This window comes from Benincasa hispida, chromosome 9 (assembly GCF_009727055.1).
Source record: "Benincasa hispida cultivar B227 chromosome 9, ASM972705v1, whole genome shotgun sequence".
Classification (NCBI taxonomy): domain Eukaryota; kingdom Viridiplantae; phylum Streptophyta; class Magnoliopsida; order Cucurbitales; family Cucurbitaceae; genus Benincasa; species Benincasa hispida.
The window spans coordinates 60,930,429-60,957,116 of NC_052357.1; the positions used below are offsets into that span (position 1 = coordinate 60,930,429).

The following is a 26,688-nucleotide window of genomic DNA, read 5'->3' on the forward strand; positions in this document are numbered from 1 at the left end:
TGCCCAATTTTATAACAACCTACAAAATTTTAGACATGCTAAATATCCATAACATACATCAAAGGCATTCAACATTTAATATAACATTTATATTAAAACATTTGAAACCATATACATGCATACTATATATTATAACACTTTATAACATACTTTCAAGGCATGTAACATGCTTCCTATGGTGGGATTTTAAATCTACATAACATACTTTATGCACATACAAGATTTATTTAATTATAACATACATCACATGCATAAATAATTAAACACAAACTGATATGGTTTTAGTGTTGGCATTTTCAAGCAAGCAAAGGCCTAATTATTACAAAAATCAGCAAAAATCGGCTCCAAAACACTTTTGGATCGGTCGAACCACCTTGAAACGGACCTAAACCTCTCAAACCGGACCTCCAATGCTCAAAACTGTGCTGAACCGGGCACAAACCATCGAGTATCATCAAGTATGGCATCAAGCATTGAGTACCATCGAGTATGGCATCAAGCGTCGAGTATGCCCTCAAGCAACGAGTTTGCCATCGTGCATCGAGTATTTTACTAAATACCATTGAGTATGAGCATCGAGTACCATCGAGTATGGCATCATACATCGAGTATTTCACAAAATACCATCGAGTATGAGTATCGAGTACCATCTAGTATGGCATCGTGCATTGAGTATTTCACAAAATACCATCGAGTTGTTCATCGAGTATGGCATCATGCATCGAGTTTTTCACAAAAAACCATCGAGTATGGGGCATCGAGCATCGAGTATTGGGCAGTGGCTGCCCAGTTCCTACTGCTCGACCTTCTTTACTTTTTTCTTCAATTACATCCTAATTGTAACTCTAATGACTCCAAACGAATTACAGACACTTAAACACACACTAAGAAAAACCAATTAAAAAATTACAACATAATTGAAGAGAAAACAATACCAAAACTCAGAAAAACCATATCAGTTCATTATTTTCATACAACTTATGAAAAACACCAACCAAGCCAAAACTAAATTGAATTGAATGCTTAAATTATGCTCTGATACCAATTGTTGGAATAAGGAAGCATGCAACGGAAGAAAAACAAGATCATTAAGCATTCTAATTCATTAATTTGACTTCAAATTCAGCATGCTCATGAACTAAAAGAGAGTTTCAACACTGACCTTTGAAGTACCTCTTGAATCGCGATTTCCAGCTGTAATCCTTTCTTTCTTTGAATGCAAACCATCACAAAGTCTTCTTTACTATTCTCTTGAAGTATTAGATTGAGTTATGGAACTCAAAACAAGCTTGAATTAGGGAAATTGGAGGAGAATGAGTGGTTTGTCAACCTTTTGAAGAACTATTCTTCAACGCACTTTTCAGCAAATTTTGCAACTGTTGCATCATCATTTCCAACAAAAATGAGTTTATTTATTGCACGACTTTCATGCAAAAGATTTCATACATGAATGACAACTCAAGCTTTGATTTTGAGCTGTAATTTCAAAGTGGAATGTGAGTAACTAACTTGCTTAAAAATGGGAAAATCCCACTTCGGGATTTTCTCCACTTTTCAAATATTTTTTTTCTTTTCTTCTTATTTCCATTTTGAAAACTATTTTCAAAAATTAAAAAAGATTTTTCAGTTTTTAATTCAATAAATAAAATTGGAATTGTATTAATTTTATAAAAAAATTAATTCAAAATTAATTTTTCTAATAAAATTAATAATTAATTAAACAATTTAATTCATTCTATTAATTTAGTATCAAATATTACATTAATTATCACCAATTCTACTATCATGAATCCCTATTCATGAATTTAATATTTAAATCATATTTAAATATTAATCGATTCTCCAATTTTGTTTAATTCCAAAATTAAACGTGTAATTATATCACATATAATTACGATTCCCTTAATTCTAATTTGAATGTTTCAAATCAACTTATCATGCTACGCTAAGTCTAATCCGTTTGTGAGCTAGTAGAGGGACCTAATGGACCTATAGTTCATGGGCTCCAACAATCCGAGATTAATTGGCTAAACTCTTTATATTGAATTAACCCCATTCGTTAACTACCAGATTACTCCACTAAAGCCCGTAGTTACACTCCCCTCACTGTAGATATATTGTGTCCACTCGATATAACCATGATTTGTAAGTTAACCATTCACAGGTTATTCATAATAACGGCTGGGTCAAATGGTTGTTTTACCCTCGAGATTACTTCTTGTTCTTTAAGTCTCACTGAGCCTCTAATGAACAATTAGTTTGTGATCTGATCACCAAACCAAGTCCCTCTTGGGCTAATGAGAGGGTGGGATCCTTGTTCAAGACTTGGAGTCAGCACTAAAGGAAACAACCTCTCTACTATCCTTGAGAGTGGGTAGGAATGAATTCCATCTTGCACCCTATATCCCCAGCTATCTACCCGATCTTACCCCTGAAATGGGAGGCTTATTGAGCTGGCGTTGTTGAGCCAACCCTCACCTATGCAAATATAAGGATAATTTTGAATAAATAGGAGTTCATAGTTAACTCAGGATTAAGGTCAAGTTACCTAGGTCATCGAATTGAAATAGTCAGTCTTTAACAGTAAACAACGTTATAAAGTAAGAGTGACTTATTTCTTGGTTCGATCTTGTGCAAACTCATTGCACAGGACGCCCTCACTCCCCATGTCACTACATGTACGAATCAGGATCACTTCGTCTGTAGCACTTTACAACTCTTTGTAACAACTATAGTGTGGGTCGCATCCGATAGTGTTACTAGAGTAAAGCACCTAGCCTTATTCATATAGTATAGATCATTTAGACTATTTACTCGAACTTGATCTACTCTTATATCTCCACATAAGTTCAAGTACTCATGTAATAATTATGGATCTTCTAATTTATTGGATTTATTTCTAAAATGAAATAAGTAATTCATATATTCAATACAACTTTATTGAATCAAACTTTAATAACAACTTTATTGATTTATAGAATGAGTTTATTGTTTACAAACCACGAGTTTTAAGACATAAAACCCAACAATCGCGTTGTTGATTGGTTATATCTAATGGGCAAAGAAATATATATGTAGTGCGAAGAGTGCAGCTCTCGGTCTTTAGTAGAATGACTCATAGTTAGTGGAAATTTTAGTAATTTAATTAAAGAGTTTAATTAATTATCCAAATACCATTGGAGCTTCCATCTATAAGTCCATAAAGTCCCCTCAATAGCTCAACATGGAGTTAATTGAGAATTATTTTTGGATTAATTTGAAGTGTTCAAATTAATTGAGAAAATTAATTATATACGATATCATTAATTAAATTAGTTATATGTGATATAATTAATATAATATATTTGATATATTGTAGTATAAAGTATTTGAGACAAATTTGAATAAGATTCAAATACTAATTATGTGAATGAGATTCATATAATTAAATTAATTTATATCAAATATCATAATTAAGTTGAAAGGAATTAAATATTTGAATATAATTCAAATACTAATTATATGGATGAGATTCATAATTGAATTCAATATAAATATAATTTATATTATATGTCATGCATTAATGAGAGAAAATAAAGTTATAGGTTATATTGTGTTCGATATAATATAATACTATAGATTGTATGTTATATTTGATATAACATATAGTATACATATATATAATAAAATAGTTATTATATATTATTATTAATTTAATTAAATAACTCTCTCCCCCTATTTTTTTTCCTCATCTTTTTACGTGCAGAGAGTTGGGGTTGTCTTCTCCCACAGAAAGTGGATCACACATTGGTTCTCTAAAAAACTCTCTGCCAAAAGAATATAGGGAAGAAAGGTTCTTCTCTTCCCTCTCTCAATCCTCTCTTTCCCTCTACCAAATCTAAGGCAAAATCCACACTTTTTGCAAATTCTCAAACCCTAAGGAGAATACGGGAGGCTTTACTTTGGTGGTATCCCAATTGGGATTTGCATTTGGGAGATCCGTTCACGACTTTGTTCGTAGGATTACGTGAAGAAAATGGTTCTTCAAAGGTAAAGTTTTTTCTTCTCCTTTCTCTTAAAAGCATGCTGCAATTTTTATTCTTAATGCATAATCCTTCTCTTCTTTATTCTGCAATTCTGTAAATTCTGTAAAATAACGAAATTGGGACGATCCCCGCTTTCCGCTATGAAAACTTTCGATGGTTTTCCTTTTAAATGGTCCATTTAGCTTTTGGAACTTTTCTTTTCCCTCTATTTTTCCATATTACAACTTTTGATCTTAATATAGCTTTGTTTATCATTTTGTTTCTGACTTGGAAGTTTTAGAGAGTGCACATCCTTATGTTTTAAATTTATATGGATTGGGCTATTCTTTTTATTTATGCCATCTTTATGAAGTTCTTTTCTAATTCTTGGTTGCCTTCTTTTGTGTATGTGTGTTGGGTGCAAGTGCAACTAGCATTGTGTTTTAATTCTTCTTTTTTCTGATGTTTGGTTTTGAGTTTTGTTTATTTCTCAAAGCACCTTTTTTTTTACCAGGATAAAATTTGGTCATCGATATAATATTTCCTTAAATTATTTTAATGTCTGTTTCTCTATGACAAAGTGGACAATAATGCATGGATTAAGTTAGAGCTACCAAATTGTTGACCCGTTTGGATTGACTTTCTAAAGGTTTATAAATACTTGTTTTACTTCCCTTATGTATTTTTATTTTCCTTTTATTTCACATTTCCTCCAAATGCCTGCTTCTAAAAATTGTATGTTGACTGTGCTTAACGATTCCAAATATGTAGGATTATGTCTAATTGGACACCAGTCGGCAAGGCTTCAGGTTTTTTTGGGTAAGTTTCAGCGGGTTAATGACTCTAAATTTCTTTTCGAACTAGCTTAAAGTCCTTTAGATTTGTCTCTAATGCTTGGAAGCTTGTATTCGTAGTTCCAAAATAGATTCGGAATCGTTCGAACAACAAAAGCCCAAGCCTCTTTTGATGAGTTTTAGGTTGAATAACTCCATTTAAAGTTATCTCAATTAAATTTAGATGCTGTAAATTAGCTTTTAACTCTTGTATATGTTTTGTTTGTAGTTTAGGCTTGATTCGAAGTTTTCTGATTGGGGTTCAAGGTCGTTGTAGGTAAGATTATTCATTCTGCATAGTATTCGAGTTTTCGATTAAGGTTTTAAACTAAGTTCTAACCTTGGAACATGAATTTATTATTTTAGGAGTGTCTTAATGAAGTGTATGGTGATGATGGACAAGGGTCTTGAATTTGATCAAGTTGATAGAGAAAGAAATTGGTCAGTATTTCCATTCCTTTCCCAACATTCATATGTTGCAATTCACGAATTGTTCAACAATCTTTTGAAAAATAAGAATTAGCTAGTAGTTTACTTGTTTTGATTTTTTTTGGAATTTCCCCCTTTAATTTTTTGATGGGGACTATCAAATTTTGTTGAATGGAGTCTTGTTTTACTTAGTAGCGAATTTAATTACGAAAGTTTGAAATGTACCTGTATGGAGGACAGATGGAGTGATTATTATATTTCTACTACACGCAGGTCCAGTGGAATTTCTTTATTATTGACTTCAGTGAACTCTCCACCATTATTATCTCCATTATCACTACCATTCTAAGAAAAATAAATACTATTTCGAAAACATTCAGAGAATTGTTTTTTCTTGACATTTGCTATTTCCTTGTTTCTTTTTATTGTGCTTACAGTGGCAGCTTAGGTACCATTCCTAACTTATAATTTAACAAAATGGTTCTTTAGCCAAGAAACAGTTTAATGAGAACGAGAGTATATTTTGGTAATGCATATGACATGCCTTTTTTTTGCCAGAGATTTATGTATGATGTTTAATGAGAACCAAGCAAATGAGATTTATGTATGTCGTTATTATGGTGTTAACCATTACAAGGTGGATGGTTTCCTAGATATTGAACTCAAAGTTTGTGATTATAATTGGCTCACTTCATTGTTTGTGAACAATGATGTTCTTGCAAGGTGCCTACATGGTAAAATCAAACTTCTATATTCTTCTAATGAGAAGTTTGTATAAAAGTGTCGAGGCTTCACCATGTCAAATCCAGAATTTCTATTTGAAGCTAATAAGCACTTCATCTCATTGTAGTTCATAACCATTGTGATTATTTATTTGTAGGGGAGGGGTGTTTATGTAGCAAATGTTTGGTGCAAGAACCAGTTACATTAATAATAATATTTAGTTTGAAAACAGAATGTTGTTTGGAAACATTAGAAATTGTTCTCTTTTGTTTGTTTCTGAAGTTAACATTAATTTATCTTGGTAACTCCATATATCCTATTTTCATGATAGTTCAATACTATTGTTGATAAGCCTAAAATTTAAAATTTAATATTGTAAGCAATGTACTATTTTTCACCATTTGGGTATGTTGATAGAAGCAACATGATTAATATTGTAAGCATGTATCAGATATATTCGTAAGTAGTTTTTGGAGTATTTTGTAATTCCTTTTTCACAAATGGCCATGGTTTAGTGAAGTGTATTTCATCTTTGTCAATTGTCTATCAGATTCAAAATCCATCTTTGTTGGAACCTTTTAGGTAGAACAACCAATGGACATAAACTTAATAATAACTGGATCTTTTGATGATCTTAAGTTACTTGAGATTCGTTATTACTTATTTGGAGTTCTGTCAATGCTAATGATTGTACTGAACTATATCGCTTCTGCAAAAAATCTATTTTCCATGTCATGCTATTACCCTTTCATGATTAGAGTATGTGATATATAAAAGCATTATGCTGTAGGAGGCGCACTCTGTTAGTAAGGATTTAACTCTCCTTCGAGCACAATTGAAGGATCGATGTATCTGTTGGATTTTATATCCTAAAACTCGTGGTTTGTAAACAATGAACATATTCTATTTTACAATAAAGTTATTATTGAGATTTATTCAATAAAAATGTTATTGAATATGTGAATTGCATTTAAAAAACCATAAATCCAATAAACTAAGAACCCCGGCTATAGCATGGATACTTGAACTATATATGGAGACATAAAAGTGGATCAAATTCAAGTAAATAGTCAAAATGGTCTATAATATAGGGATTAGGCTGGGTACCTTATCTTGGGGATACTATGGATGTAACTCTTAATACAAATGATGTGATCCTATATTGTTCATTTGGAGACATGCAAGTGAAGGCATCCTATGCAATGAATTTTCATAAGATCGGACCACGAAATAGTCACTTTTACTTTATAATGTAACGTCGTTTACTGTTAAGACTGACTATTTCAATACGATGATTTAAGTAACTCAATCTCAATCCTGAGCTACCGGCCCAAGATCGTTGACTCAATAAGCCCCTCATTTTAGGGATAAGATCCAATAGATAGTTGGGGACATAGTCCCGCTAGATGGAATTGTCTCCTGCCCAATTCTAGGGATAGTAGATAGGTTGTTCTCTTAAGTGTTGAATTCGGATCTTGAACAAGGGGCTCCCACCCTCTCATTGGCGTGAGAGGGACTTAATTTGGTGGTTGGACCACAAACCAATTATTCATTAGAGGGTCAGTAGGACTTAAGGAACAAGATGTAATTACAGGGGTAAAATAGTAATTTTGACCCAACTGTAATTACAAACAACCTGTGAAGGATTGACTTACTAATCATGGTTTATATCGAGTGAACAAAAATATATCTATAGTGAGGAGAGTGCAGGGTTTTAGTTGAGTGTCTGGGTAGTTCACAAATGTTGGTTAGCTAGGTTAAAAAGTTTGGCCGATTAATCTCAGATTGTTAGAGCTCATGATCTGTAAGTCCATTAGGTCCCTCTGCTAGCTCATATCGGACTAAATCTTAGAACAGTGTGATGAGAGAATTTGAATGGTTCAAATTCGGCTTAATGAATAATCGTTAAATATATTGGCTATACTTAACATTTTATTGTCTAATTATGAATTAAACAAATATTGGAGAGTTGGAAATATTTAAATATGATTTAAATATTGCACACATGAATAGGGATTCATGATCGAGATAAGTATTATTTATTAATTTTAATATTTCATATTAAATTAATATAATTATTTAGATTATTTAAAATTAATTTTGTAATTTAATAGTGGTATTAAATTATTATTAATTAAATTGTCAAATTAATTAAAATTAATTATTAGAATTAATTTGATTTAAAATTTATTTTATTTAAAATGAATTATTTGATTTTTGAATTTTTGGTAATTCAAAAATTAGGTGTCAGTGGATTTACCCAAATTTTTTCCTTAACACCTCAAATCACATTACAATAGTGCTCAATTTGGTGCCAATTTGGTATCAATTGCCGATGAGTTTGATTTTGTATGATCTCTTCTTTAAATAGAAGATGATTTGCTGAGAATTGAAGTTTAATGAAAGGCTTATGAAGCTGAATTTTCTCCCAAATTCTTTTACACCAAAAACCCTCCCAATCTTTTTTTCTCTCAAAATCCATCATGAATTTAGATCCCACAATCCATTTTAAGGTCGGCGAATAACGGGAAAGACTTTAACGGTGGTCCACAAAGTGTTCGTGATCAAAAACAAGGAAAGGACAACTTCAATTTTGAGCTACATCAAGGTTTGCTTTTCAGTCTCTGTTTTTTTATCTTTGAACATGCATGCTTAATTCTTAAATTAATGAAATAAGAATGCTTAAGATCTTATTTGCTTCCGCTTGCATGTTTCTAACTCTAATAGTACCTACTGCTGCAAAAGTTTTATATGAATCTAATGTTATAGCATCTTAATTGAAGGATCCTGTTGATGTACCTACTGTTGCAAAAGCTTAATCTGGATTTGATGTTATAGCATCAGATGGAAGTGTCAAACCGTTGAGTGATCATTCTAAAATTTTGGCAAGGGAAGAATCAATCTCTAAGTTCATTATTCAAGTTTTCAAGCTTTGCCAAGTTAACCATAATTCAATATGTGAACTTTTCCTCTCTACTTTTTTTGTTCTTTAGTAATAATTGTACATAGAATATATTACTTTTGTTATTTTGTACATGGTTTTTTTTTAAAGAATTCAACCTATAACTTTAGTATGACTAAATTCAATTGCGTGATTATTTTTGTTTTGTTCTGTTTTTGTAGATGTATCTATTTGACCCTTCAAAGTAGATAATTAGATTTTATTTCGTGCATATATAGGTAAAAGAGAAATATTATTGTTTCTAATTAAAAAAAAAAGATATTATTGATTTGCATGTGCGTAAGCAAAATATATATATATATATATATATATATCAATAACAAAAAGATGACAGACATTTGATATTGGATAATTAATAACAAAAAGTAGGTGAAAAACCGATATTGAAGATAATATTCAACTGACATTGAAAATTGTATTCAATGTCGGTTGAAAACTAACATTGAAGATAACTGACACTGAAATCTGGTCATCTATAATATCAGTTTAAAACCGACATTAAAGACCTTTTATAACATGATCTTCGATGTCGGTTTTCAACCGACATTGTACCCCTATAATGTCAGTTTTAAACCAACAAACCAACATTGTACCCCTATAATATCAACTTCAGACCAACATTAAAACCCAGTTTTGTAGTACTGAAAATTTGTGTAATTAAAAAACTTACTTAAACATTCTTATAAATAATGGAAAAGTTGGGCATAAATGAAATAGAGGGTATTCATTAAGGTCATATATATTGTTAACCCATTTCCTAATAAACGATAAATACGACATGTACATCTTAAGAACCATTGCTTGCCTTAATTTGCTGTCAAGGGGGTGAAGGTCCAAACAAAAGCGATGGCACCCAAAATATTGTCCTTGTTCTTTATTATAGAGTAAAGTCTTTAAGTTGATAAATATTATTGTACAGATGACTCATTTTCAGTCTCCAAATGATTAATGATCTGCCTTCTAAAAACAAATAAAATCTAAATTCAACTTACGTCAAATCGAATTATCGCATTTTATACAGTATCATGTTAGAGATAGTCATATCTATTATAGCCTTAACGTGATGACCAATATCATTTACGATCTTTATGTTTCTTACATTTTGTTATGCTTTCGTCATGAATTTTATTGTAGAGTGGAGAAAAATGAATATCACCATAGACACAAGGCCATTGTATTAGGACTACAATAGATATAGTCATCTCTAATGCGATTATATAAAAGGCGGTATTGCACTTTGACATAAGCAAAAGGTTAGAGTGTATTTGTTTTTTGAGACGGATCATTAATCAACTAGAGAACTGAAAATGGATCTTTTGTATAAAAATAATAATTAAAAAAATATTAAAAAAAAACAGTGTCTCAAAACAGTAAATTACAAGGTAACCTAAGTTTATTAGACACTTTCTTGATATCTCGTTACAATCATCTTTATCGTAGGCAGAATTTAGTTGTCGAAATTTTAAAATCGTCACCTCATATTATACTAGAATTAAAATTTTGAAAACGTTAATCTTGCTTAAACTTTAACATCGAGCAAATTATAAAGATAACTTATCTTTATTTCTAATATGTCTAAAAAATTATTTTTTTTACTATAATTTTATATTTTATTACTTAATTAAATTATCAGTTTTAGTCCATTTATCATTGACTTATGAGACTTAAAATTTAAGTATTCTTTCGGTGTAAGATCTATTAAATATAAAATTAAAAATTTAGAAATATTTGAAATTTGTAATGTTGATGACCTATCCACACATAATTATTGAAAATATTAAAAGTTCATATTAGCTAAAATGAAGTTCAATCTCAAAATTAATTGGCTATAAGAAGAGTAACTCATCTATATTATTAAGGGTTCGAGGTCCTTTTAATTTTTCAATGTGGGATCTTCAATAGTCCAACGTGTAATCCACCCCGTTTTATTATAGATTTATTTACGTAAAGTAATTTTTTCTCTTCATTTTTTTAGTACAATAAATCTAGGGTATGAAAATTTTCAACCTTAAAGATAAAAAGAAAATGAAATACTACTGAAAATTTAGCTGATTTTCACATCTAAAGCAATCCTTTCTATCCTTCTGAGATCTTTACAATTGAATACAAGTGTCAAACATGGATATAGAACCGTTTAAAATGAAGTAGCAGAAAAGTTGTAATCTTCAATTAAAATCATGTAGCATAAGTTGAAATTAAAGTCGCAGATTCTAGCACCTATAGTTAAATGGCATATCTTGTAATCCTATCAAGTTCGAAATTTTAAATGGACCCATGATTCTTCATTTTAAGGTGATCTTAAATACACCGTCCTTGAGATTTTTTTATACTACAATGATGGTGATTCTGAAATGATCAAAATTACTTTTATCATTTTCGATATCACTCGAAAATGCTTTTAAATCATTTTAATTTTAATAATATGAAAAATACGTTTAAAATAATAAAATTAAATATTAAATTGATTTCAAGTGATTATTATTAAAAATGTGTTTAAGAATAAGTTTAATCCTGACAAAAATGATTTTACCTATTTTAAAATCACTATCAAACACATGCACTAAATGTTTTAGTTAGAACAATGGTTAGATTTATATAACTTATGTATATATTTGTACCATCTAAATATATATCTATCGCTGAAATAGTTATAGAAAAGTATCCGTTTATATTCATAAATTTTGGATTGTATCAATTAAAATACCCAAAACTAATAATTACATCAATTAACTTTTGTAAGCGTGTTAATTTATATCTTTCATTATGTTTTATTAAGATAGATGTCATGTATGAGACTTATACTTTTATCAATTAAACTCAAACTTTCATAAGAGAATCAATTTAGATTAGGATTTCTTTTGAAAATCACTCATGTACTAGTTCTAATAGTTCGTTTTATGGTGAGTTTGGAATACATTTTTAAGTGTTTAATTTAAAAAATAAGTCATTTTGGAAGAAATTGAAGTGTATGGCAATCATTCAAAATAGCTTTTCAAGTGTATTTTAATCCATTTTTATAAAAAAATGTTTAAATAAAAATGAGTTTTTTTAGGAAAAAATTTCTCAATTCAATCCAAATGAGCCCTAATAGTTTTTTTAATTCGACATTTGAAGATCAAGTCTATACAAGCGTGAGGAAGAATTGATGCATGGATGATTTTTTAGAATAATCTTAATCAATGATCTAAATTGATTTAATTATAATAATATAAAAGTTTAAATGATACATTATAAATTTCACGAGATGTTTTTCAAGGTTCAAATAAACGTTAGATTCTAAAATTATAAAATTTGTCATTTTCAAAATCACTTTGTTTTTAATCATTCAAAAATAATTTTGATGATACGAAAGTTACATTTAAAAATGTAAACTTTAATATTAAATTAAAATTAAGTGATTAAAAGCATATTTTAGAATGATTTTCAATTTGACAAAAACAATTTTGACTATTTTAAAATCATTCTCAAACATGCACTAAATAGATATATTTATTAAAATTTAAAATTTTAATCGATAAAAATATTAGTTATGATTTTAATGGATAAAATTCCAAAATTCTATAAATTGATATATGTGGAAGGAAGTGGTTTGCATTTAGTGACTGTTCTACAAATTTATGGTCGTTAGGGCACAAAAGCCCCATGCAAAGACAATCCCTTTCATCTAACAATCTCAGATTCAACGTCTCACAATGAAAAACACTGTGTTTTCATCTGAGGGCCTTGGCCACCGACATGTCGGCCGAGAAAGACGTGGACCAAACAATTTCAAAACGCTATGTCGGTCTACATGCCCTTCCCTTCCCACACCTTCCCCTCTTCAGAGTCACGTGCACTGTTTCCCATTTCGTCCCATCCATGCATCCTTTAGACACACGTACCCCTCCTCACGTGCCACCTCTGAAACCATGTCCCTTTCTTTTCGTGGAAGTTTCGAATTCCCGAACTTCGTGATTACTAACACATTTAGATATAAGTTGAGCTATTTTTACTTTCGTTATATTAGATTCTCTTTTTTATCATCATCAATTATAGATGTATTAGATCACAATTTTATGTATCCATCTATAATCACACGCCTGAAAAATAAACTAAAATATTTTTTTTAAAAAAAAGAAGCATTTATCGTGTGAAAAATCATGATTAGACCCAATATAATAAGATGCATGAAGATATGTACTACCTAAGATGTATCTAACTATTTTTATTATTATTTTTAATTTCATATTTTGTGCTTTCTTTTATTTTGGTTTATATACTTTTAATTGTTCAATTTAGTGTATGCATATTTAATAAATCTTAAATTTAATCTTTCTCTATCAAATTTGGTTGATTTATATTTCATAAATCTTAAATTTATTAAATTTGATTAAATAATTAAAAAAAACATTAAGTAAATATATTTTACAATTTATAAAGAACATGCCACAGAAAATAAATAGTTTAGAAAAATATTATCGAGAAACTAACTGCACCGCAGATGCAAGGACTAAGTTTTAAAGACAGTATAGTTTTAAAATTTGCCATCTCAAGAATCTACGATGACAGATATTGCTTGATTTATTTGCCGTTAAGGACCCGAACCGAACTGTATAAGCATTAAATCATGGGCGACGCGTCGCCGCGATCTTCGCCTAAATGTAATTGATATCGCTTTCGGCGCTGTTATATCAAGACTATGAAGACTTTCTTTGACACAGATTCAACTATTTTTTTAATTTTTCACTGTCCTTTTTCGATTTTTCCTTCTTGAATCATAAATTTTTTTTTCCCCGCATACACTTTGATATTATAGTTTAGGCTTTTTTTTCTTATATATATTATAATAACTTATGTTATTTATTTTTATTATATAAATATTATATTTCAATTTCAAGATTTATTGTTTGATGGTCAAAATAATGGATATATTTGAATTATTGTAAAAAAAAAAAAAAGAGGTTTGAATTCTAATAAATTTAGATCATGTCTATGAATAATTTGATGGATAATTATTTCCATCAACTTGAAAATTTCCAGTAATTTCTTTTTAAATTCTAATTATCTAGTTGGAACTAATCATATAAAAGTTGACCATTCAATTAGAACTTTTCCATAACAGTGATTTATGTTATTTGAATAGAAAAAATTCTTTGTGTGGAACTCGATCCCCATGGAAAATTTGACGGGGAATGAGAGCGGAGAACAAAGCTATCCCCGATCCTACCCCATCTCGTGAATATCTCTAGTTATGGTAAACATATAGTAAAATCAAATGGATCTATTACCATTTAAACCATTTTTCAATCTAAAAACTAGTATATGTCCTAATAAAACATTATCAAATAGATGTGAGTCTCAATTTTAGAAAACGTAAAAGGTGTATAAGACTCTAAAATCTATAGTGGAGAAAAAAAATCATATTTATTTAAATTCTTTTAATAAAAATTATTTAAAGTATATATTTTAAAAACTATTTTGAATTGCAATCAAATATTGTAATTTTGTCTCAAAATGATTTTTTTTTTAATTAAATACTTAAAAAATTAAATTAAATACATTAATTATCTACTTAGTAACATCCGTTTTAAATAAAAATAAATTAATGGAAGTAGTATGAAAAAATGGTAGTGATATAAAATTGTATAGTAGAAATCGACTTTAGTTGTAAGGTTTGTGATTGATTGGTTCCACTCTTTTCGTACCCATACAATCAATCACACAATCCCTCTCGGCCACAAATGTCCCTTTTGCCACGTGTGAGGCTCTGTTTTGTGAATAATCAATATTTTTTAATAAAAAATAATTCAGGAGAGGAAAATGTATCAACATGAAGAAAGTTTTTCTAATAAATAATTATTACTTTTTTTTTTGTGCAATAAAAAAATAATGAGAAAATCTTACAAATATCAAAATAAAACTTAAGATACAAGCTTGATTAAATAGCTTTACAAATAAACAAAACTCTATTACTATGCTACAATATTACGAATTCAAATCTTTCATCCTTACACGTTAAACTTGAAATGAATAAATAAATTTAATATGATCTTTATTTTAGTGATATAAACAAAGTTACAAAAATAGATAATAATAACAGGTACTAGAATCTACCCACTTGAAATCATGTTTAGATTGACATTTCAAAAAACACCTTTTTCAAATATAAAAAATCATACTCTTATTTCATATTTAAAACTATATTACCGGACATGGAAAGAAAAAGATATACTAAATATATAATATTTTTTATTATAAAATTCAATTATTTCTTAATATTAATAGATTACAACTCCATAAAGTAATCCAACATGATCTCCCATCTATGGCAACAACATAACCGTGAAAATAATAACAATAAATAATAATAATTATAAGAGACAAAAATAAGAATAATAAATAAATAAACAACGACAGTTAAAGTTGAAGCAGAGGGGTCCGCTCCGCTCTCCACTTTCCAGGCCGACCTACAAGCTTTCATTATATAATTCCATTCCCTAATCCCTAGCGCTTAATCTAGCCTTCGATTTTACAGAGAGAAAACAGAGAGATGAAGCTTTCGATTTCCATTTTGGTTCTTCTTCTACCTCTTGTGCTTCTAGCAGAAGCAGATGATGGGTTTGTAAGAACCAGAGGACAGCAATTGATTCTGAATGGAACTCCATTTTACGCCAATGGGTTCAATGCCTATTGGCTAATGTACTTCGCTTCAGACCCATCACAGAGAACCAAAGTCTCCTCTGCTTTTCAACAAGCCGTCAATCACGGCCTCTCCATTGGAAGAACTTGGGCCTTCAGCGATGGTGGATACAGCCCTTTACAGTACTCTCCAGGCCAATACAATGAGAAAATGTTCCAGGTTCTTCGATTAGATTGATTTTTCTTTTTGCTCTGTTTTTGTGGGGTTTTTCTCCTGTTTCGCTAAATGAGAAATGGGTTTTGTTAGGGATTGGATTTTGTGGTATCGGAAGCAAGGAAATATGGGATTAAATTGATATTGAGTTTGGTGAACAATTATGAAAGTATGGGAGGGAAAAAACAGTATGTGGAGTGGGCAAGAAGCCAGGGCCAGTCTATTTCTTCTGAGGATGATTTCTTCAGTAATCCTGTTGTGAAAGGGTTCTACAAGAACCATATTAAGGTAACATCAGAACCTATAATCAAAATTTAACTTATAATTTCTAAACTGTCGTTTTCCATTTTTTTCCTCTTTTGTTGGTGGAATTGGTTGAAGTTTTGAAAAGGGTTTGTGAATGATTTAACGTTTATGCACTGAGCTTGTGAAGGGTTACTGAAAGTGAAATGGGTGGTTGGAGTCTTGGAGATGAGTGGTTGGGAATTGGAATAGGTCCTTTACAGAGGGGAGTAATTATGGAAATTTATTTACTTTTTACCTTTTTTTTATGATTCGTTTCTGAATAATTTCCATTTCACATTCCTATTGTTACCTTTTTTTTTAATTAATTAATAAATAACTCTCATTTAATTTTTTGTTTTTAAAATTAGATCTCATTATTCTTATCTCTAAATTTATTCATTTGTTATCTATTTTTTTTATCATTTTTAAAATACGTAAATTATTGTAGTTTATGGAGAAGAATTAACTTTAATTTTTAAAAACAAAAAACCAAAATCGAAATAGTTGTAAATGTGGCCTAAATTTTTCACTCTCAAATCATTTCGGTTGTGGAAGGTATGGATGTTGTTCCATGTGGGTTGTGGCCTGGCAATTTGAATTCAACAAACAATTATGATTTATGAAGAGATTTTTTTCCCCTTCACATTGGAGATTGAGCTAACCCAAATTTTATTTTCAACTAATTGAAACCGGAACTTAATAAAGGTGAAATTATGTTAATTATAATTTTTATGGAAAAATCAATGGTAGTAAATTTATGCTTTTAGGTGGGATTTGAGTTTTTATGATCCATTTGACCTTCTTTTACTTAGAATCTCAATATTTTTAATATTTTGTTAGTTGAATTTGCTGGGATTTATCATTTGATTTATACATATAATATTTTAGGATCAAAAGTTGCTTTATTTACGTTGTTGCCCAAATTGCTGATTATGGGGTGCTAATTGAAGTCAATATTGCGACTTTATTGTGATTTCCACCTTCAATGGAAGCTTGTTTTAAGATTTTCTAAACCTGGCAGGTAGTAAATTGAATTCATAGAACTTGATATGAAATTCAAATCCATTTGCTTTATACTCCTTCTTTGCTCTAATTACAATATGTATCAAATTGTAAGCAATAACGGTGTTTAAATAATCCGATGAACCGAAAAAATCGATCAACCCAATCCAGCTCGTATGATTTGGGTTGGGTTGGTTCATGGATTCACTTAAAATACCCTGAACCAAAAATTTATTTATTTTGGATAATTTATTCTCCAATAACTTCTAAAAATAATTTTTTTAGCATTTTGGAAAGAAAGAATTCATTATATATATCGAAATCATGCTTAAATTTTAATTTAATATATGAAAATAATTCAATCAAAATTTTTTGTACTAACATCTTACTTCTGAAAATTTAAATAAATAACTTGATTAACCTAAACCGATCCAACTCGAATATTTCATGGTTGGGTTGGGTTCATTTTTTAATAAGAGTTATTTGTGTTAACAAACTGAACAATTTGGTTGGGTTTAAAAAGTCCTCCAACCCCTTCCAATCCATGCACACCCCAAAAGCAATGCACTTAGTTTGGCAAATATGAACAAAGCTAATTAGTTAAAGATCTCTTGTTCTTTTAAAAGAAAAATTATGAGTTGAAATCTCTTTACTCCACGAGAAAATAATAATTTATGTTACAAGAAGCACACATTAATTTATGGATTAAAATTTATAAAGATTGATAGTTTTGTTTGAAAAATACAAATATTGTATATAGAGCGTTTTGACAAGAATCAACAGCATCACTGGAGTAGCTTATAAGGATGATCCAACTATAATGGCTTGGGAACTCATGAATGAGGCCAGATGCCCTTCAGATCCTTCAGGAAACACCATTCAGGTTCTCACTGCATATTCCCTTCTCTCCTGCTTTTTTTTTTATACAATACTTTTCGATCTTAGTTCCAACCTTAACCAATTTTATTTTTTATTTGGACCAAACCTGATTGTACATTTATCCCTACTAATAAGTTCACATAGCCAAGTTTAAATAGTTATATTGAAATACCTTAAATCTATTATCTAATGCTTCAAACGACCAAATACGTAGATCTCACTGAGTTATTTATGTATTTGTCATCATTATATTATAAATGTTTATGATCCTAGGATTTAGAGAAATGCATTATATAAACTCTTTAAATTTTAGAGGTGCATTCACTCTGTAATTCTGTCATTCTCTCAATTAAAATAGTTTTTCTACCCCTTTGACATTGCTAACACACTGTTAGTGAACCACATAAATGTGTCTCGATTCTCTACTTTCATATTTTTCTGTGTTCTTTATTGGTTGATTTCATAACAAGTTGTGTGTATGAAATGATGGGCAGGCATGGATTAGAGAAATGGCATCATACTTGAAATCAATAGATGGGAAACACCTATTAGAAGCTGGTTTAGAAGGTTTCTATGGACAATCAAGGTATCAATGGAATACAAACTTTCAAGTGGGAACAGACTTCATTGCAAACAATCAGATACCTGAACTTGATTTTGCTACAGTCCACTCATATCCTGACCAATGGTAAGAAGAAAATTTCCCCTACTTGAGCCTTTGTGGGATCTTTAATCAATGGCTAAAATGAAATGGGTGGTTTCTACTGATGTTGTAGGTTATCTGGTTCTAGTTACGAGAATCAGCTCTCATTCCTGAACACTTGGCTTAATGATCACATACAAGATGCACAGAACATTCTGCACAAGCCAGTTCTCTTGGCTGAGTTTGGAAAATCTACAAAGTACTCTGGCGCTGATCAAAGGGACCAGCTTTTCAATGCTGTTTACTCGGCGGTGTATTCATCTGCTCGGGGTGGTGGTGCAGCCGTTGGTGGACTATTCTGGCAACTTCTAGTTGAAGGGATGGATTCTTTTCGAGATGGATATGAAGTGGTACTTAGTGAGAACCCTTCAACTGCTAATTTGATTTCTCAGGAGTCTAGAAGGCTCATTCACATCAGAAAGATGTATGCCAAACTCAGAAACATTGAGAAGTGGAAGAGAGCAAGGGAGATAAGAAAGGCACAGTGGGAGGCCTTAAAGGGAGGCAAGAACAGTCCTGGAAACTAAGTAAAAACAGAGCTGAAAATAGAAATGCTAAGCAAATATTGACAACTTAATATAACTTGTGAGTTTAAGAGAAAGTGACGCCCTCACAGAGATGAGATTTGCTCGTCCAAAAGCTGATGTTAAACGGCTTTGAATATTGTCATCTCTTATGATATATGGATTGAAATCAAAAGTTGTTATTTTCATGATGGAAATGTGTTGGTTATATACTAAAAGAAACTAGCATTTTACATCAAGGGAAGTCGTAAGTGAATTACGCATTGCCGAGCACTGTAGGTTGAAAGCCTCGAAGCAATTGATTCCTTTCAACTCTCAGCTATCTCTTGACCAGAATAAGAGGCTGCCGTTCGGTTTTAAATAATGGTTCCATCTTTTATGGTTGCATTCTTCAATGTGACTGTGATACCGGACCTTATATAAAATCCTTCTTCTGGTCTATCTGCTTCTTGAACGTCCTGAAAAGTTACAAGTACACTTTGTTAAGCATAGGTACTATAATTAAATAAACATCATGCATTTATTTAGTTTAATTTAGTTTTAAGGCTAAACTCGTGTAACTTGTGCTTAAAAAGTCAAATTGATGCTCGATAAAGGCTTTGCTCATCCTAAACTGTTAATCCTACGAATTACATGAACTCAAATCATATAAACCGTCATAATCCACCCAGTTTTAAACCCAGGAACCAAACCTAAGTATTTATTGCTTATTTCTTTGGACAGATTCAAGCATTGATAAACATCCCTTACAAGTACAAAAGTTATACTTACATCAGTATTTGCAATAACCACATTTCTTCCGATCTTGGCATTCTTGTCAATTATGCAATTCCTAAAAATCAGAAACAAGACCAAACCATGGACAAATAATCTTTATGGTGATCAGTCATGATAAAGTGACGGCTATATTTAACTAATAAAAGATTGCAGATAGCATTCGCTCTGTCTTGGTATCTGAATATTACCTGATTTTGGTGCTCTCTCCAATGCCAATTGGGATCTTTCCTTCGGCAAGCAGAGATGCAATTTCAGATTCAGTCTGATAGTAGTCCGCACCCATCATCATAGTATCCTATAATGCAAAACCAACAAATCCAAATATGATCAAGTCTCTTCAAGAGATGATGCTATGTGGGAAACAACTAGTACGCATTTAATTTGGAATGATCCATCTACTATCACGATTCAGCACGGCAGACTCTCTTGCACTAATAAAAACAGTTTAATCTGTGGAAAAAAATTGCAGCATCTACAACCCAAGCTTCTGCAATTGCATTTAGTCTTTTCTTGTAATTCTTATGGTAAAGGAAGGGAGGGAAAAATCCAAAAGAAAACTATGGCTAACCTTAAGCTCCACACCATACTCTAATCGAGAGCGCACGCCAACAATAGAGTGTTCAACACTACACTCTCGGAGGAAGCAACCATGAGATATTATTGCATCAACAATCTGCAAATACAGCTTCATTTCAGACACAATAATCAAGCGGATGATGCAGAAAAAACTCGAGTTTAATATCTTACCCTGCATTTTTCAACTTTAGAAGGGGGCAAGAATCTAGGTGATGTATAAAATGGAGTCATCGGATCATAGAACTCAAACTTTGGGGACTGCATGAAAGACACTACAAACCATCAGCTTGTATAAATACTAGTGTTGGGAGAAAAACCTTGCATTGATTACACTTGATCAGCTGTTGTTTCTGATTAAGGGGAGGGGCTTGGTTGAAATTTTCACAGGCCTGTTAAGGCACTTGATATGGGATTGATTATCAGTACTTCAGGTGGATATGAGCACAAGTAACTAATACGAGAACTTATCATCTATACAAATATCTAACTTAATGAATAAATAAGCATGAAAGCTGGAAAAATGGTGTAACTGTAAGATGTTTCTTGATCCCATATAATGGAAAAGAAAGGAAACCGACAGCCTGAAGCAGCTCTAGTGATACACTTGGTTGTATGATGGGATACATACCTGCTCCGTTAGTGCTAAGTTGGCATCAAAAAAAGACTTTACGGTTCCAATGTCCTCCCAGTAGTCATTGAATAGATATGCCTGCAACAATATGGATGCATTAGGGAACTTAGTTCTAATATTGTCGAAATTCTTCCTTTTCTGAATTCAAGCATATAAAGAAAAATGAAAGATTAAAACTTCTCAAAATGGATCTCACTTGAACTTTGTAGTCTTTAACAGCCGATGGAATAATTTCTGAGCCAAAGTCATTGCATGTAGGATAATTCCATGTCAAAAGCTTTAATAGAAGATCCGTTCTGAATACGTAGACTCCCATGGATGCAATATAAGGATGTTTTCTAGCATCTTCATCTGAAAGTCCTAGAACTGTAGTGTCAACTTGCTGCAGTACAATATATGATGGATAGAAAACAAGATCAGACAAAGATATAGGACACTGTTAGGAACGGGAGTCAATAACTATATTTAAGCTAAAAACATAACCAAACAAATAAAAAAGAGAAAAAAAAACAAAAGAAGTTTAAGAAAATAACTAATTGCATCAATGTTACCAACCATTGCTTCCAGGTCAGACCCCTTTGGTTTCTCTGCAAAATGTAAAATACGTCCTGTATCATCTATTTTCATCAGACCGTAATCTGATGCTCGGCTGCAAAATAACAGCGTCAATGAAAATCTAAGTTTTTAAGGAATTAAAGAATAATATTATGGTTTCCATGCACTTTATTTATGAAAATAACGGTTAAAAATGATGCCTACCTATCATCCATAGGTATGCATGAAACTGTAATATCTGCATTTGTGTCAATATGTCTCTGCAAGTACAAAGCCATCAGAGAGCCTCATTGAAATCACAAATAAATGTGCAAAACAATTCAAATACAACTACAAACCAGTTAATTTAACAATATACCTGCACAAAATCCATGTAGTCCATCCGGTAAAGGTGATCGCCAGACAAAATTAGAGTGTGCTCAACATTTTTGGTCTTAACATCCTGCACAAACCCAATGGACAAAACGTTCATTACACGTTAAAAATGTTCACTGAAAATTCCAATCATGCTCTGCAGCACCCACCTCAAATAACCATATAAATTGCCTGACAGCATCGGCAGTTCCTTGGAACCATTTTTTTCCAGTTTCACCTGAAGTCTGAGTAGCAGCTAGAACCTGTTTCTCAAACATGGATCCAGAGATGGAGTATAAGAAAACTTCTTGGTTCCTACAACTTGCAGTCTGTCTCATTAACACAATAGCTAAGCAGGGCCAGATTGTAACAATGGGAAGCACAGTCATCATACCTCCACGAATCCATCGCCAAAATTCACTCCATTACCAAAGTTATAAATACGAGCAAGGTGACGATTGAGAGAAAATGAGTTGAACTGCGTTAGGACGAATATCTTTTCGATGCCACTATTGATGCAATTACTCATAGGTATGTCGATCAACCTATAACAACCTCCAATTGGAACCTGCAAGTAAATATTATTTACTTAAATTCCTGCACTAATTGGTTCTCACAGGTTGGATTAATAGCTTATGTTATCAACTATCTACTATAAAATTATCCTTCTCTTAGCAATTCGGTAAAGGTGGTTACCGCTGGTTTGGCTCGCTGGCTGGTAAGAGGAAACAAGCGAGTTCCAGCACCTCCACCCAGTATAATTGAAGCAACCTTTTTCGGATCAGCTTTTGGAGTCTCAAATATAGGAGCCTGTAAAGTCTTGAGACAAAATTTCGAGTCAAAATTCATGTAAAAGTTCATATATTTTTTAATATCAAAGTACTAATCAACTTACTGTTGTTTCCTCACTAATTTCTGACATGAGAACAGAATAGGCAACTCCCGGTGCAACCTTTCTAGCCCTGCTACAAGAAGAAGACTTAGAATTCTTCCGCGAATAGGCATTCCTCTGTATCTGTTTCCACCTTTCGCTTCTCCCAATATTTTCTCCCCAGAACCCGGAGCATTGATTCTTAATACACTGACTACTGATTCTAAATGGCATCGTATTGGCCTTCAAGGCCACATCAAACGAATCCATTGACAAATCCACTGGAGATCAAGGAAAAATCTGCTCTCCAGCCAAAATACGGTAAGGCAATCGCAGTGCTAGATCAGTGGGAAACCTAAGGCTTGAGAAGGAGATTGAAACAGAGCACGGGGAAACAGGATCAAACGCTGTGAAAGAAATGTAGAATGAAAAGTCTTCGAGTGAAGAAGAAAGGCGGGAAATGGAATGGATCAAAGATCAAAGATCAAAGATGGAAAGATGAAGATGGTGGTGATGAATGTGAAAGCTCTGAAATTCGCGTCGTTAAATTTGGTTTTTCGGGCGATCTTGTTTCATTAAATGGTAGAGTGCAGAGAGAACCGCCGCTTCGGGACTTCAACACGGCGGCAATGAGGTGTTTGCAATTAGGAACTACTTCTTCTTCAGCTTCTCTCTTGGCCTCCTGTACTCGTTTGTTTCTAACAAATAAATAAAATAATTAAATAGTAAGATATTTTATATGCACCTAATAATAATGCCTTTTCATTTTTTATTTCTTTTTAAAAAGTAATACCTTTTTAAAATTAAGCATGTATAAATTGGAGTTATGCTTGGAAAAATTAAAAGGATATTATCCTTTTAGAAACTATTTAGGAAAATATTGTTATTTTCAAACTATTTGTAAAAATATTGTTGTTTTTTTTTTTTAAAAAATAAGTTGAGGGTTGAAAATTCGACCTAGATGGTCGAATTTTGAACCTTCGACCTTCCCCTTTACATTTGCACGTCGAACTTTGAACCCTCGACCTTGCCCTAACATTATTATTGAGTCGGTTTAATTATCATTCCGGAGACCTTCCTCATAATTATTTGATGTGGAGAGAACAAAAGACCTTCCTCATTCTGGAGACCTTCCCCATAACACTCATAATTATTTGATGTGTTAAAAATAATTTTGTATTGGAAGAGAACAAAAGAGGGAAGAGTAAGAGAGAAAGTGAGATTATGAGAGAGAGCGAGATTTTGAGAGAGAGCGAAAGTTTGAGAGAGCAAGATTTTGAGAGCGAGAGCGAGATCGAGATTTTGAGTGAGAGCGAGAGTGAGATCTTGAGCGAGAGCAAGATATCCGTACAAATTTCCTTCTTTTTCTTTTTTTAATTATTACACATTCCTTTCTTTCTTTCTTTCTTTCTTTCTTTCTTTTTTTAATTTTCCATTTTATAAAAACAATTTCTAAAAATATTTTTTTTATTATTTATAATTTAAAAAAAAATCCATCAAAATCTTGGTACCAAATGTACAAAAGGAATCCAAGATCATTATTGTAAAATCTTTTAAACTATTGACCTCACTACTGTGATTAAAATTTCTGTTCTTTATATCAATAATACAGTTTTATTTATAGACTTGCATGTGAAGGTTTTGAGGGTTGATTTGATTTATTATGTCCCCAAATTATTATCTAAAATATGTAAATTTGAATATTGAAGTTTTTTTTACCTAACTTTTTAGATTTAGACTAACTGATGTTATTATTTATGTCAATGACATTTAAAAGCTTCTATATCAAAATAATTACTATTCATAATATATAAAAATAATAATTAAAAAATAATATCTCATAAAAATAAAAAAATGTAAATTAAATATCTCATTTATATAAAAATAATTACAAAAATCAATGTGTCCCACAAGGCGGATGTCGTCGATTCGAGCTGATTGTCGTCATCGACTTCGAACTTGAGGTTGTTAGGTTCTTCTTGATGTTACTCTGGTACCTCTGCAGCACTTCATAATATAAATATTCATTATGCTCTCCATGACCTCGACCATGTCCATGCACGTATGAAGACGAAGGACCAGCCTCTAAGTCATAATATTCTGAACCAAATGCTGGCATCATTATCATCGGACTAACATAATCAGTTTGACTATGTGTCTGCATCATAGGGGCAACTCTCCACATTATGTGCAACCTCATCAAACTTATCCTCTTCCCGAACAAGTCTTCTACGTTTAGAGCTGGTGGAGGAACAATAGGTATATTGTACATATAATGAATTTCCTCCATATATCTTTGGTTGTCACTACATATAGCAAGAACCTGGTTCAGATCATTCGCAACCTAACGGAGTCTACAGTTGTTCAATCTCTGTGAATTATAAAACAATTAGACGACCCACAGCTGCTCCCGGACGAGTGACGTAGCGTCTTGTGATTTATTATACAAATGAATATATTATGGAGTGACATCTGTGTCAAACTGTTCAAGAGAAACCCCCACTGCAATAAACCTTGCATGATAGTGTCATCGGCACTACCAAATGTGCAATTTTTTCAGACCAATCTCCAGTCCTTAGTCAATACCATGCAGTACGGGTTCAGTATTACAAGACGATGGGACATTTGCTAAAAACCGAATTGTCTCATCACCCTGTGAGGAAGATGCCACTCATCAATGTGAAAATATGAGAGGACTCATCGTCCGCCATATGTTTTGACCATTCGTACAAAAATTAGGCAAAATATGCATAATAATTTTGTACGGCTCCCAAATAACCTGAAACACAAAATATTAATATTAGAGAATATTAAAGATAAATACAATAAAAATGTGTATAAAATAATCAATTAGGTTTAGTGATAATGTACCTGTTCAGGTTGAAGCAGATCAAACATGTATCTATACTGCTGACTACAATGTGTGGCTGTCATAGTCACACAAAATTTGTCTCTCCACCTAAAATTTTTAAAATTGATAATTTAGAATTTAAATTAACTAGATTAGATGATAATAAAAATTAAATTGAATTAAAACCAACATACCGAGAACTAATAGGCTCGTCCAACTAACTGAGCGTCATTAACATGTTGTATGGCTGTGGAGTCATTGTTGGAAATCGCTCCAAAGCCCATAGTTTGCAAGAAAGTAGAGAGACCCAACTATCTCTCGTAACCTCAGGTTATTGCATCAGTTGTCTTATAACAACCATTGCCAAGCATGCTCTCACCCACATCATAGAGGTTAGCTAACGAGGGGCTAGGAACATCTAAGTGAACAAAAGACTGCACATTTATCGAAAAATAGAACTTTCACTCCATCATTTGTAGTAGTATATAATTGGTCGCGGCATATCTTATGACGGTTTCTGTCGTCATCAACAATACTGTGTAGACTTCGACGAAATATAGGAATTTCCCAACCTATATTTAAACATTAACCTCGATCCTTTAATCTTGTCGGTAAGGTAAATTGTGGTCTGACACCGGGTACGAACGTTGCACAAACTTCTAATCAATCATCGTACATCACTCCGGTGACCGACCTCACCGTCAACAAGGTAACCCCAAACAAACACTTATATGTCTTTATAGTGATAGTGCACTCTCCAACAAACAATTTATAGATTAATGCGTCGTAGGGGCCTCCATCTTGCCAAGCTGACGCCGTTGATCAGGTGCCAAGTCCACTGAACTAATTCTAATCCTGGAAACCCGTAGAATCTAGAATGTGTGTTGTAGTAGCCGT

General features: G+C 31.9%; 3 protein-coding genes across 13 annotated transcripts; 2 read left to right on the forward strand and 1 right to left on the reverse strand.

Moving 5' to 3' along the window:
- The first annotated feature begins 3,731 nt into the window (after positions 1-3,731).
- Positions 3,732-8,953, forward strand: LOC120085406. 9 transcript variants are annotated; one of them, XM_039041361.1, is made up of 7 exons: positions 3,732-4,029; positions 4,776-4,823; positions 4,919-4,981; positions 5,067-5,114; positions 5,204-5,278; positions 8,503-8,597; positions 8,773-8,953. In XM_039041361.1, exons 1-7 carry the CDS (start codon positions 4,016-4,018, stop codon positions 8,781-8,783), a joined length of 354 nt encoding a protein of 117 aa, XP_038897289.1. In that variant the 5' UTR covers positions 3,732-4,015; the 3' UTR covers positions 8,784-8,953. The 9 variants fall into 9 exon arrangements, 6 of the variants coding, with proteins under 6 accessions (XP_038897289.1, XP_038897292.1, XP_038897293.1 ...); XR_005483924.1 differs by lacking the exons at positions 8,503-8,597; positions 8,773-8,953 and adding an exon at positions 5,540-6,139 and having other exon boundaries at positions 5,072-5,114; XM_039041364.1 differs by lacking the exon at positions 4,919-4,981.
- A 6,403-nt stretch (positions 8,954-15,356) lies between these two features.
- On the forward strand, positions 15,357-19,367 carry LOC120085662 (mannan endo-1,4-beta-mannosidase 7-like). Its single transcript, XM_039041788.1, has 5 exons — positions 15,357-15,789; positions 15,877-16,071; positions 17,831-17,953; positions 18,444-18,637; positions 18,726-19,367. Exons 1-5 carry the CDS (start codon positions 15,481-15,483, stop codon positions 19,177-19,179), a joined length of 1,275 nt encoding a protein of 424 aa, XP_038897716.1. The 5' UTR covers positions 15,357-15,480; the 3' UTR covers positions 19,180-19,367.
- Positions 19,294-23,650, reverse strand: LOC120085660 (glucose-1-phosphate adenylyltransferase large subunit 1-like). 3 transcript variants are annotated; one of them, XM_039041786.1, is made up of 14 exons: positions 22,965-23,650; positions 22,766-22,879; positions 22,464-22,637; positions 22,240-22,332; positions 22,074-22,157; positions 21,920-21,975; positions 21,716-21,809; positions 21,357-21,542; positions 21,158-21,238; positions 20,701-20,787; positions 20,522-20,626; positions 20,142-20,248; positions 19,948-20,047; positions 19,294-19,634 (listed from the first exon to the last, which is right to left on the reverse strand). In XM_039041786.1, exons 1-14 carry the CDS (start codon positions 23,208-23,210, stop codon positions 19,533-19,535), a joined length of 1,629 nt encoding a protein of 542 aa, XP_038897714.1. In that variant the 5' UTR covers positions 23,211-23,650; the 3' UTR covers positions 19,294-19,532. The 3 variants fall into 3 exon arrangements, with proteins under 3 accessions (XP_038897714.1, XP_038897715.1, XP_038897713.1); XM_039041787.1 differs by having other exon boundaries at positions 19,948-20,008; positions 22,766-22,888; XM_039041785.1 differs by having other exon boundaries at positions 22,766-22,888.
- Between the last annotated feature and the right edge of the window lie 3,038 nt (positions 23,651-26,688).

What these genes read in the sequence shown, in the direction of transcription:
- LOC120085406 (XM_039041361.1), top strand. An exon ending in AAGGCTTCAGGTTTTTTTGG is followed by an intron (nt 4,824 to 4,918) that starts GTAAGTTTCAGC and finishes TTGTATTCGTAG; the next exon opens with TTCCAAAATAGATTCGGAAT. An exon ending in CCTCTTTTGATGAGTTTTAG is followed by an intron (nt 4,982 to 5,066) that starts GTTGAATAACTC and finishes TTTTGTTTGTAG; the next exon opens with TTTAGGCTTGATTCGAAGTT.
- LOC120085662 (XM_039041788.1), top strand. Translation starts at nt 15,481, where the DNA reads ATGAAGCTTTCGATTTCCATTTTGGTTCTTCTTCTACCTCTTGTGCTT. An exon ending in ACAATGAGAAAATGTTCCAG is followed by an intron (nt 15,790 to 15,876) that starts GTTCTTCGATTA and finishes GGGTTTTGTTAG; the next exon opens with GGATTGGATTTTGTGGTATC. An exon ending in CACTCATATCCTGACCAATG is followed by an intron (nt 18,638 to 18,725) that starts GTAAGAAGAAAA and finishes CTGATGTTGTAG; the next exon opens with GTTATCTGGTTCTAGTTACG.
- LOC120085660 (XM_039041785.1), bottom strand. Translation starts at nt 23,210, where the DNA reads ATGGATTCGTTTGATGTGGCCTTGAAGGCCAATACGATGCCATTTAGA. An exon ending in AAATTAGTGAGGAAACAACA is followed by an intron (nt 22,889 to 22,964) that starts GTAAGTTGATTA and finishes TTTTGTCTCAAG; the next exon opens with ACTTTACAGGCTCCTATATT. An exon ending in GGTCTGACCTGGAAGCAATG is followed by an intron (nt 21,543 to 21,715) that starts GTTGGTAACATT and finishes ATTGTACTGCAG; the next exon opens with CAAGTTGACACTACAGTTCT.